We start from the raw sequence: 12,563 nt of genomic DNA on the forward strand, positions 1-12,563 counted from the left end.
GAACCCCTTCATGAACTAAGCATGGTGGGAATAACTTAACTAAGTGCAATGGCGCCGATATCATATCATTGTGAGGCAACATTCTCTAGAGGCCAAATAAGATGGGTACTTGCAAGAGATGCAAATGAGTAAGCGTACTCTCTCATTATTATTAATGCTAGCCAACATCGTATCATTGTGAGGTGGGCTTGGTAATAGTGAGCCTCCCATACCCTACTAAGAGTTTCCTCCAAAACTCTCGAATTCCGATGAGGGATATGAAATTTGCCAAAAATAGTGGGTGGTGCTATTTTGATTTAAAGACCCGGATCAAATAGCTTAAAATCAATCAATTTATATTCGTTATGTATTTGTTTACCAATATATTTGCAAACGCTATCCAAAACTTAACAAAGAAAAACCGAACGCTTTAGTTTCCGAACTTGGTACCACAATCCCATAGATTGTCTTGAATGGATTGTAAAAGTGCCTAAGTAGTCTCATCCTCACAATCTTCCTATTGATAATGTATCAATGGAAGAACATGTTAGATAAGTCTACCATGAAGAGGACAATGCAAACTCTAGTGCTTGTCTCTTTGTTACACGAACAAGGAACTTGAGAAGTAAGCACAAGGGCATGGACACTTTATGTGCCATGATTCTCCATTTACAAATTGTTGTATGAAGAAATGAGAGTTGCCTTGAACAACTCTTGAAAGTTTGTAATTATGTTGAGAACATAATGGTTGGTTGACAAAAATAGTCCATCAACATGGACTTATGATGATTTTGAATCATTGAGTGTTGAAGTGTTAAACCACTTAACGAGACGGAAATTAGGCAAGGACTTCACCTTTGTGTCCCTATCCTAATGGTTCACTAAGTTTATGATAAACTATATAGTGAACAATAACCGCACGCTCTCCAAATCGTTTGATGTGTATAACACATTTGAAATAAGTTTCAAGAGAGATAGTGGGAGTTTAGGGACCATGACTATTGTAGTCAAAGGAAAAGTCAAATGAAGAAGGCAAAATAACTCCAAGGGAACAAACTTTCTTTATGAAAGGATGGACATTGGAAGGGGTATTTGCAAGAAATGTCTTGCAAGTGTCAAGAACACACCTTTCGAAGGTGTTGTAATATGTTCTTGAAATAGTTCAAAACAGTTGGTTCTTCTACTTGAATACATGATTCTATATTAGCAACTATGTTTTACAATTGTTGTAAAAGTGTGCTAATAAAAAGTAGAAGATTAATGAGAGAAGAGAAAGTACTTCACATTCGGAAAGTGAATAAAATATAGATCTCTGCGAAAGCGGATTGTACTTACTTCCTCATATGAACTACCAAAGAAATTGGAAAACACTAAAGATTGTCTTTACATTCCAATTTTAAGGAACTTAAATCCGTCACCATAGTAGAGATGGATAAATGTTTTGTTTGACAAAACATTGTTCTTTATTAATCAATAATTAGATTATTGTAATTTAATTGGTTGTCTCTATAGTAGAGATGATGTGGTAGTTTAACTGTTTAGAATACGATGATGCTTAAAACCGAAAAGGTTGCAAGGTAGTGACTAATCCCAACTGAGTTGTGATACCTCTAAAATATAAGTTACGAGTTGGTCATAGATGGATGCTTTGGATCGTTAGATCCGGATCCAATACCTTCTTGTTAAAATTGTATAGAGGCGAAATGTTCGAATCTTTATTCTTTTGGAAAGAAGAAAGAATCACAAAGTTGTTGAGGTTAATTCACTTAGATATTAGTGGCACTTGTCCACAACATAATACTACTCATGCTGTATGACATTCACCGAAGATCACTCTCGGTTGGACTATAGTTTATTTTGAATAAACACAAGTCCGAATACTTTGCAAAAGGTTTCAAAGAATTCAAGAAATGTAAGTAGATGAGTAAGACGTCTAAAGTATTTACCTCCTTAGATTTGATCCAAGGAAAGATAACACTTTAGATGAGTTTCCTTGAAAGATATCAAGGAAAATAGCATCATAAGATAATGAATTTCTCCATTAGGAGAAGAACGAACTTGAATAAAATTTAGTTCGTTGGATGTTATCTATTACCCATGTATAGGATATATATACTTCTAAAACAATATGATTGTCAATTAGAAGATCTTCCAAAATTTTCATAACTCCATAAGATGTAGTTGGAAAGAAAGACAAATCTTAAACATGTTAAGATTTGGGGTTGTGTGCTAATAAGCAATATTTGTTTGATATGATCAACAAATATAACAACCAGTTCCTACACCACAAGCTCCAAGGTAGTCGAGAAGGATTTATAAATCGTCTCAGTTGAATGGTTTGAACTTTATGACTATGTCATAGAGTTACACCTCTTAATTCGAAAGAAATAAGAATGAAAATCCTTATGACTACACTTAGTGGGAGCTATAAGCATCTTATGAGAAAAAGGATCAAATCGTTTGATTTCTCATAAAGATGTAAATGAATCTTTTGTTTACTAGGTTTACAAAAGATTAGTGGGAGTTAATCATATTCCTAAATTTGAATATATATATATATATATATACATGATATATATTAATTTTTGAAAATGAAAGGAATTCTTCATCGTTAAAGTTATGACTTTAAACATTCTATAATGATAGAATGTATATGGGAGACATAGTCTACATACATGGGATGGAAATCTATAATGATAGATTTCAAGATATAATTGGATTATATCAATCCCTAAAATAGACAAGAGACGCTAAGAAGTTTCTCATATGATGATAAACTTCAATTAGAATGACAATTCTAGTGAGACTAGGAAGTTGTTCTTCTCAAAGGGAATGTACCCTTTGACTCCCAAAGAAATAATGCGTAAATAGAATCCTTTATGCATACGCATAAAGGTGATTTATGTATTTCATATTGTATGAAAACATTGATATAAGTTGTACCTAGAACGGTACAAGATGATATTAGTGCAAGCCCAGGATCAGAACCATGGCAACTGTCAAGTGAATCCTTAGGTATTTAAGAAATACTAAGGATGGATTCCTCAAGAATGAGGAAGAATTAGAGTAACGTAATGGAAGCGTAAATGTATTAGATTATGAATCTAATCCATCATAGAATATCTCTTCATTATGAATGAAGTGATAATGAGATATCTCTTTATTATGACTAAAGAGATATTTGGGTGGAAACGTTAAAAGTAATGACTTTAATGTGTTCCATCATGTATGCAAAATATATTGCCATATAGAAGCTTACAACATTGTTGTTTGGATGGGAAAGTTCATTTATGAACTCTCCATTCGGTTCCAACCAGAAAGTGTATGACACTAATGGGGCGATAGCTCAAGCCAGGGAATCAAGGTCTCATCAAGGTCCGAACTCAAATGAGAGACTGAACCACATGATTGAGAATCATGTATAATGGTGACGTCGTTATTCTCAAGGTTGCTTCTATGGATAACATATAGATATCCATTGTCTAGGCCTACTACTCAGCCATTTATGAAATGACTACAGAAGAGGTATCATCACTGATGACTAAGCTGATTGGCTCTAGTGCAAGTGGGAGATTGTTGGAAATGTGCCCTAAAACCAATCATATGATGATACTTTATGGACATTTCACATGTTAAACTAATCTAGTTTAATATTAAGGGCAAACATTATTGTTTGAGCCGTCTCATATAAATGTTATATGCTTAAACGATAAGTCCAAGGAATATGTGATTGGGAGAATGCGATCTAAAGAAGTTAGATTCATGAAACCATTCTTTCGTAGACACATCCTAAACGTTCCTGATCATAGGATTGCCAATTGGGCATTGACAGTCCGTTAAGATCAGTACGTGCTATGTCTTCTCTCAGGGAGAGTGACTAGTCTCGAGTCATTGGTGTGTGTGACATCAAGACAAGTACGTAGGTGCTCAATAGAGAATGAGTTCACTGAACACGATCAACGAAGAGTTCTCATATTCATGTCACATGAGAACTCATGGTTGGGATAATGCAAATTAGTCTTTTGACCTGAGGCATCACAGTTGTCTTGTGGTTAGGTCCTTAATCTTTGATTATGTCAAAGTCACTCCATCAGGAGGGTGTCCACGGCATCGTTGGGGTTAAGCCACTTAGCCATGGAGGCAAGTGAATGCGCAACAAAGGATCTCTAACCTTCAAACTGTTTGAGGGAGAATACTCTATGATATGATTTAGAATCTCTGGCCAGAGTATGAATGAGATGTTGGAATGTGTTCCAAATCACATTCAAGGTAATCATATAAGCAAAAGAATCACATTGGATAGTAGACATGAATAAACTATCAAACCAAACAATGTGGTCAAGAGTATTGTATTAGAGAAAGACCGTATTGCATTTGTAATCCTAAAACTGAATAGGTTCTCCACCTCTTCTGATTAGCTTGGGTAACCATGACATGCTGCTAGGCGTCAACCATGGTTTGTGGAAGCCCTAAAAGTGTATTATCACTAACGGGAGAATTGAAAGTAAGTTTCAATTCACAATCGATTTGAAAGAGTTTGAATCGCCCACTACCTCGCTAAAAGGAACCTAATGGATCGTACACCGTGTAAGGTAGAGATTGAAGATTCAACGGAGATGAGTAAGAATAATTAAATGGTTTAATTATTTATGGCAAGGATTAATTAATATGATTATTAATCAAACGAATAAGTTCGTTAAAAGACCACGGGATAGTTTTGGACCATAAGGCCCAATGGGCTTCGAACGTCAAGTCCATTGACTTAAGTTGTGTGACAACTTAATGAATAATGATTCACAAAGGCCCAAATAGCCCAATAAATCCCATGTTAAAGAAGGAGTGGTTTTGGACTTATTTACAAGTTTGCCACTCAAATGAATTAAGGAATAAGTATGACTTTATAGCCAAAATTCATTAAGGGTTATTTTTGGGGAAAGGATGAGAACACAAGCTCTCCTTTCTCTCTAAAATTTCAGCCACCTTGGAGGGATCATCTAGCAATCAAACTCCTCCAAGGTCACTCATTTCTTCTACAATATGCCTTGGTGTGGAGACTTAGAGGTTTTCAATTTTGGGAACTTGGAGAAACCTTTTCATCCATCCAAATCCATGGATCTAAGATGCAAGGAATGAAGGCCCTCTCTTTGGGTGATTAGCCTTTGCTTATGCAAAGAGGAATCTACAAAGGTATTGATTTCTCAACTCACTTTGTTTTGAGTTGAGTCTTGGTTCACCTATCTACTAGGCTTTGAAGTTCATGGGTTAAGTTTTGTTTTTGAGTGCATATAAACATGATTCCGCCTTTTAATTGTTAATTGCATGTTGTTGATGTTGCTCAAATGAACTTGTTTTTCACAAATTTTCCTTCAGTTTGTTTGACCTCCTTCAGTTTCATTGGACTGGACTACTTGGGTAGGATTATTATTCTGTGTTTGGTGCAAGCCGGGATTGAGTTTAGTGGGATTACTATTCTCACTTTGCCTCACCCCACGCCTGAGAACTTGCCCTCCCATTGTCTTTCTCTCCACCTCCCTCTCGTTTGTCCAAAAGATCTCCAAGTCAGAGACCTAGAAAACCCAAAAAAGCCAAAAAATCCAGAAAATTCAGAAATCGAAAGCAGATTCAACCCAATCTCCCACCTTCGAGCCACTCATGCATGCATCCTGCCTACAACTCCTAAATTTTCATTTTCATTATTGCTCCTTGGTTTGATTTTAAGACTTGCAAGGGCTTTTGTGAGAGGAATAGAAAAGGCAGAGATAGATTTGCAGTGAAGATGAAGAGAGAGATTTGTAAAATCTTCGAATCCGAGACCATCCAAAATCAAATTATCACCCAGGGAGTTGGACAAGAAAAGAGGCAGAGGGAAGAGAGAAAAGGATTTGGATGGAAAAGGGAGAAGGGAGGGATGTAGTGGGCGGACAAAAAAATGAGAGAGGAAGATGATTAAAAGCTTGACCAAAATAAATGGTTCTAGAAAGGAAAATGATAATTTAATAATAAAATATTAGTATATGTAGATTAAATTAATAATAAAATATTGTAAATATAAAATTTAATAATATAATATATGGGTGCTGCTTTTTAGTCCAACACAGTATCAAACGCTTCACTAAATCAGTCCAGCTTAGTCTATTCTAAGCTAGTCCAGTCCGGTGCAACAAACGCACCCTAAAAGTATATATATTATATATACTTGAATAAACCATAAGCATTGGATTCCGTTGATATTAAATCTCAACCGTTGGCTAAAAGGCCTCACCCTCTGTCTTATCTCTCAAATGACTCTGCACTCTCTCTCTCTCTCTCTCTCTCTCACTCAGACAGACTCTCTCTCCTACAATAATCTCCTCCTTTGCTATGTCAATAGCCTCGAACTCACCACTCTCTCTAATGGACAAGGATTGTCTACCCTCCCACTTCCTGTGCCCTCCCGTGTCCTCCTGTTTGTATGGTCATGGTTAAGTCACGTCAACATTTTATATTACCATTTATTTTTGTCTTATTATCTCTATAAAAAAACAATATAAAATGTTGACGTGACTTAACCATGACCACACAAAACAGGAGGGCACGAGAAGTGGGATGGCAGACAATCCTTGTCCCTCTCTAATCCCTCGAATTGTCTCTGCACTCGCTGCTCTCCTCTTCCTCCCTTTGTCACAAACTCAACACGTCGGCCGTCGAGTCATCCACCACTACACCATATTCCAATTCCAAACTTCCACGGTTCCACCTCCAACGACCTCCAAATCGAAGCTTCTCGAATCTGAAGGTGCCAAACTTCATGAAATTATTGTACCTTGATTTGGATTTGGATTCTGAAATTGAGGATTAGGGTTTTTGAACTTTCAATTTGGGGATTTAGAATTAAAATTAGGATTTTTGTTTTGAAAATCCCCTAATTTCAGTTACTGCTTGATTTCTTTGTATTTTTCTACTTTTGAATTTTGATGGACGGCTTCTTCGATCCTTGACTATCTGATTATTTATGAGTTGTCTGCAAATTTGGGATTAGGGGACTGCATTCATTCGATCTTCCTAAATTTGGTTGATATCTTCTAACTGCATTCATTCCCGATAAATGTTCCTGCTTTTGTGCTTAATTTATTAATTCAAATGATGTGCTAAAATTCTTTTGCAGAGAGGAATTGATGCTCCACATAAAAAATTGATCTTTTTTTCTTATCGGGTGCGTTACATTTTGGTTGATCATGTCACAGGAGGTGGTTTTAATGCAGGTAAATTCTAAAGCTTTGGAATTTCTCTTCGTTTGCTTTGTATTGTGCTAGTCGGCTGAGAGTTGTCTATGTTCTTTATCAAAGGAAGTGAATTTTGAGATTGGCATGAACAATATTGCTTTTGTACACTTTGAAGAGCTTCTGCTCCAATTGAAGTAAGTTTTCATTACCTTCATTGTACTGTTAGTGTTAGCTTCTTCCTCACATGATCTGCTTGTTTTCGAGGATTACCAGCCTCATTTCGATACATCTTTTGGGGGGGGGGGTTTGAGTTCAGGGGAGTGGCAAAAGATGGGGAACTTGTGAACTTTGAAGCAGGCATGGACATCATGGATCTTCTTTACGAAAAGGAGGAGACATCAATGCTCTACACCAATCCTCGCTCTCTCGCTGCATCAATCTTTGGCAGGTTTACAAAACAGAATCTTAGTCCCAGTAAATGTTGCTAATTTTGGTTTGTTGTTCTCTAATTTTGTTTTTTATGTTGTTTTGCAGGTTGCTTCATATATCATCACAGTACCTAAACAGATGCTGGAATTTCCAGTTCTTCCTTGGGGTAAGATTTCTAGTTTCCTTACGCTCTTTTCTTTCGTGATGTTACTAATTGAGCTTATTCCTTTTAATTGCAGTTAAGTTTGTAACAGGATGCGATGAGGAGTTTATTCTTGATACCTAAACCCTAATATATATATATTTGGGTGCCCAGATTAATGGGCCACTTTTTTTTTCATAAACATATTAAAGCATGGACACCAATGTATAAAAATTATATAATATTTCTAGAGTATAACTATTCATTGTGCCACCGTTATCTAATTGGTGGTGATTGTAACAACAAAGACTTCTATATAGGACATGGACTTCTATTTAGTGGTTGTTTGGTGGCAATTGAGCTTCTCCACCAATGTCAGTGCCTATTTTTTATAATAGACACCAATGAGGGGAGAGAATCCTACTCGAGATTGAGTAAGGGAGAACGACATATTTGTTGAATGAACAGGGAAGACAACAACTCTAGTTTTCCGCTTCAGATATTTGTTGAGAGAGGACGACAACTCAAGAAATGCAATATCAGATGACCACACACGTTCTACAGGGGCAAATCAATCATTTTACTATGTGAGCTAAACGAAAAAAGAGTGCTAGTAGACCTATCTCAGTGTCTTATTTCGCCACCTATGTTATAATTCCACTCACTACAAAAAGTTAAATAAATTAAAATAGTATTTTCTCTCGACAAAAAAAAAAAAAGCATTTTCTCACCAAACATTATTCCTAAAATAATCTTTATATTGAAATTTTTGTATTTTTATTTTTATTGAGTAAAACAAAATCTATAAAGAAACGATTCAATTGATTAAGATGCATAACGAGGATCACATCTATACAATTCTACTTACATTTTACACAATTCATGTCGTCTTCTCCATCCTCCAGCATGCTACTTGCCCCAATAACACCGTATTCCACTTGATCTACGCCTTCCACCGTAATCGGTATGTGGATTGTGCATAGACAAGCCTTTATCCTAGTTTTCGAGGCTGTTTGCTGGTATTGACAACAAAAACAACCAAATCAAATTAAAAAGGCCAAAGGCATTGGGGACTTGATTTTTTGAAGATTTAGAGAGATGGGCTGTTCTAGAAGATAGGGAAGAACGAACCTGTCAACCTAGAGAGCAGGGGTTTTTCTTTTCTTTAGTCTTAGATGTCATTTTACAAGAGAATAAAATTGATATTAAACGGTGGGTGGGGAAATAAGACAGCGGGGTGAGTTATCAACATAGTAAAAGTACGGGCAAAACTGCCATTCCAGTGTGTGTAAACAATGTTTTTAGAACTGGCTTTTAGTATAGAGTAATCTCCCCTTGTTGAGACTGTTTTGTGACTAGGCAGGCGTGGTTAATAAAAAAATTCCGAAGATGGTTCATGAATTTGGAACCAATCTATGGGTTAAGCAGTTGGAGTAAAAAGTTGTTGAAAAATCTACAACATAATAATCATCATTAATGTTGTCTGCCTAGTGTCCTTTAAGGTTTTCTTGGGTGCATGTTGGTTCACCAATATACCGAGCACTATTATCCCATTAATTATCGCTTAATGTATTTTAATATCAAAATTTATATAAAGATAAAGGCCTAATTGAATAAATGATTCTCGTGGTGATAAGGTATTCGGAAAATCAACCCTATAAAAATAAGGTATTGACAACAAAAACAACCAAATCAAATTAAAAAGGCCAAAGGCATTGGGGACTTGATTTTTTGAAGATTTAGAGAGATAGGTTGTTCTAGAAGATAGGGAAGAACGAACCTGTTAACCTAGAGAGCAGGGGTTTTTCTTTTCTTTGGTCTTATATATCATTTTACAAGAGAGTAAAATTGATATTAAAAGTTGAGTGGGAAAATAAGATAGCAGGATGAGTTAGCAGCACAGTAAAAGTACGGGCAAAATTGCCATTCCACTGTGCGTAAACAATGTTTTTAGAACTGGCTTTTAGTATAGAGTAATCTCCCCTCATTGAGACTGTTATGTGGCTAGTCTGGCGTGGTTAATAAAAAAATTATGGGGATGGTTCATGAATTTGGAACCAATCTATGGGTTAAGAAGTTTGAGTAAAGAGTTGTTGAAAAATCTACAATGTAATAATCATCATTAATGTTGTCTACCTAGTGCTCTTTAAGGTTTTCTTGGGTGCATGTTTGTTCGCCAATATACTGAACACTATCATCCCATTAATTATCGCTCAATGCATTTTAATATCAAAATTTATATAAAGATAAGGGCCTAATTGAATAAATGATTCTCATGGTGATAAGATATTCGGAAAATCGACCATGTGGTCAAAAAAATTCGAATTTAAACCCTTGTGATGAAATCCGTTAGGAATTAAATCCAAAATTAAAATTTCCGTTAGTTCCTCTGTTATGTTTCCTTTTTTTTTTTTTTTTTTTTTTTATTTTTTATTCCTTAAAGTGCATGGGTTAGATAGCGCGACCTCTCCAACAAGCTAGCTCAATATAACCAAGAACAAGCTTGAATTCGAACAATCCTAGATGACAGCAATGGTGAATCTAGGGTCTTCGAGCCCTGATTTTTCAATATGCTATCATTTTCCTCCAAAATGTATCATTCCATTCATGGTATTCACAAAGTGAAACATTCGAAAACAAGAAAAAGAGAGGATGCAGCTAACTCTAAGTACAATGCTAATTAGGAAAAGAAAAAGAAAACCCAAAAAGCTCAACTTCCTCCCCCATTCTCCCAATTCGATTTCAGAGGCAAAACCCAAAATGATTAGCTGCTAATCATTAGCAGTCCGTAATTCAAACTTGAGGGAGAGATTTAATCCCTGAGAGACAGCTCGAATTAAAGGCTCTGACTTTGGGAGCTGCGGAGGAAGCAGCGCGTGGCTCGGAATCCGAGAGGTCACTCCGCCATGGAGAAAATGCAGAAATCTGAGAGAAGCTTTGGATTGAGCCGAAGGGACTTGAATGAGCTTCATCTGTCACTAATTTCTCCATTGACAGTGGCCGGTAAAGAAGCTTGGTTGTTAAGTGTAGAGCCATGGCCAATGGGATTAAAGGAGAACTAACGGAAATTTTGTTTTGAGCGTATATCCTAACCGACTTCACCGTAAGGATATAAATTCTAATTTTTTCACCACCAGAGCTATTTTCCAACTACTCTATTACCACGGGACCATTTATCCAATTAGGTTAAAGATAAACTATGTCACACATAAGTGGTGAGCAAAATTGCACCCGGTGGATTTTCCTTGGCACCATGCGGACAACTTAATTCAACCGTCTCCCGAAAGAAAGTACTTGACTTTAAAATTGCAGTTGATTCCCTACAGACAAATCACAAATTTGATATGTATGAAATCGAAAATGAGGATTTAAAAAGCCAAAAATAGAAGAAACACAGAGTAATATATAACTGAGCCCACTTACTCCAACTCTAGAACTAATTAAGCTCATTAAATTAATTGAGAAGAGGATGATTGGATTCTGAATGTTGGCTGAAAGTTACGAAACTACCAATTCTATTCAGTAACATCAACTAGGAGAAGCTGATACCAAAACACAATCATATAAAAATATTGTAATTCGCGCTAATAATCTGAACTTAGAACCCTATCATTAATAATTTAATTCAATATTCTTTTTTTAGGGTAGTTAAATTCTTTTTAATCTGTAAAGAGTGTATATGTGTTTGAAACTGTTTACGAACTGGGTAGGTTTGGCTACATTTTACGCTTTGATTTTGAAATATCTGTTTCTAGTCCTTACCCTTTTTTTTTTTGAAAGATGAACGATAGTTTCGAAAACTCAAACTCAAGTACAAGAAAGAGTCCTGGAAAAGGACATCATAGATATTAAGGAGGATCCTCAAACTAAACTATAAATCATGAACAATTGAAAGGTAATGACTAGAAATAGAGTTGTATAGTCAGTTTAGCTTAGGAGTCTCAACTAACTAGATAAATGGGGATTTTCCCAAGTCTGTGGCTGGCTAATTTATCCAAAGTCTTATCCGACAAAGTGTTTTTGATTATTTAGCCAAAAGAGGTGACTTCATCAGCCTTCTCGGTATTATTTTCAGGTTATTTTCAGAGTTTGGCATACAGATAGCTGAACCAATTTTAAATATCACAACTATTTGCATAATCTTGTCTTCAGGTTAAAGAATCCAAGGCCAAGAGTATTCATTCCTCGGCCGAAATCTCGAGATTCAGAAGTCAACGCATTTTACCACATCCATCAAACAAGACATTCACCCGGCCAAGCTCAGCAATTAATTGACATGCCCGCTCAGCATTCAAGCCACCGAAGAATGCAGTTAGTGTTGGAAATATGCCCTGAAAGTCAATCTTTGGAAGAAACCTTTCAGGACAATGAATTGATGTATATATGAATCTTATACATCGGAAGGCAAAGATACTAATTAGGACTATCTCAATGAACAAAATATGTCCTAAATAGTGAATCCATGGACAATGGATCGATGGAAGAAGTAACCTAATGATGTTAGATTACAGAGACCTTCTTCTCATAACCATCATGTCCAAAAAGGTTCTTGGTCATAAGGATTGTCGGAGGGATACTGACAATCCATAGACCGGTACATACTATGTCTGCTTCAATTGGAAGGATGGAAAGTCTCATCCCATTCGTGTAGCGACACTAAGACAAGCATGTAGGTGCTCATTAAGGGAATGAGTTCACTGAACACAATCGAACGAGAGTACTTGCATGGAGGTCTACTCACATGTCAAGCAAGTAACTCTAATGGTTGGAATAATGTAAGTAATCCTTTGACCTGAGGCATCGTCGTTGTC

At 36.2% G+C, this 12,563-nt stretch overlaps 1 protein-coding gene across 1 annotated transcript; it reads left to right on the plus strand.

Annotated features, from left to right (window-relative positions):
• The first annotated feature begins 6,565 nt into the window (after positions 1 to 6,565).
• On the plus strand, positions 6,566 to 7,896 carry LOC103958511 (cyclin-J18-like). Its single transcript, XM_048589320.1, has 5 exons — positions 6,566 to 6,754; positions 7,124 to 7,220; positions 7,305 to 7,375; positions 7,498 to 7,623; positions 7,715 to 7,896. The coding sequence occupies exons 2-5, from the start codon at positions 7,194 to 7,196 to the stop codon at positions 7,851 to 7,853; spliced, it is 363 nt and encodes a 120-aa protein (XP_048445277.1). The 5' UTR covers positions 6,566 to 6,754; positions 7,124 to 7,193; the 3' UTR covers positions 7,854 to 7,896.
• The last annotated feature ends 4,667 nt before the right edge of the window (positions 7,897 to 12,563 follow it).

The sequence above is a fragment of a genome, unplaced genomic scaffold, assembly GCF_019419815.1.
Source record: "Pyrus x bretschneideri cultivar Hongxiangsu unplaced genomic scaffold, Pyrus_bretschneideri_v1 Contig3, whole genome shotgun sequence".
In the NCBI taxonomy this organism is placed as follows: domain Eukaryota; kingdom Viridiplantae; phylum Streptophyta; class Magnoliopsida; order Rosales; family Rosaceae; genus Pyrus; species Pyrus x bretschneideri.

Excerpts from the sequence above, each read along its gene's own strand:
- LOC103958511 (XM_048589320.1), top strand. The coding sequence starts at position 7,194 with ATGTCACAGGAGGTGGTTTTAATGCAG. Across the intron at positions 7,221-7,304 it reads AGGAGGTGGTTTTAATGCAG|GAAGTGAATTTTGAGATTGG; the intron begins GTAAATTCTAAA and ends TCTTTATCAAAG. Across the intron at positions 7,376-7,497 it reads GAGCTTCTGCTCCAATTGAA|GGGAGTGGCAAAAGATGGGG; the intron begins GTAAGTTTTCAT and ends GTTTGAGTTCAG.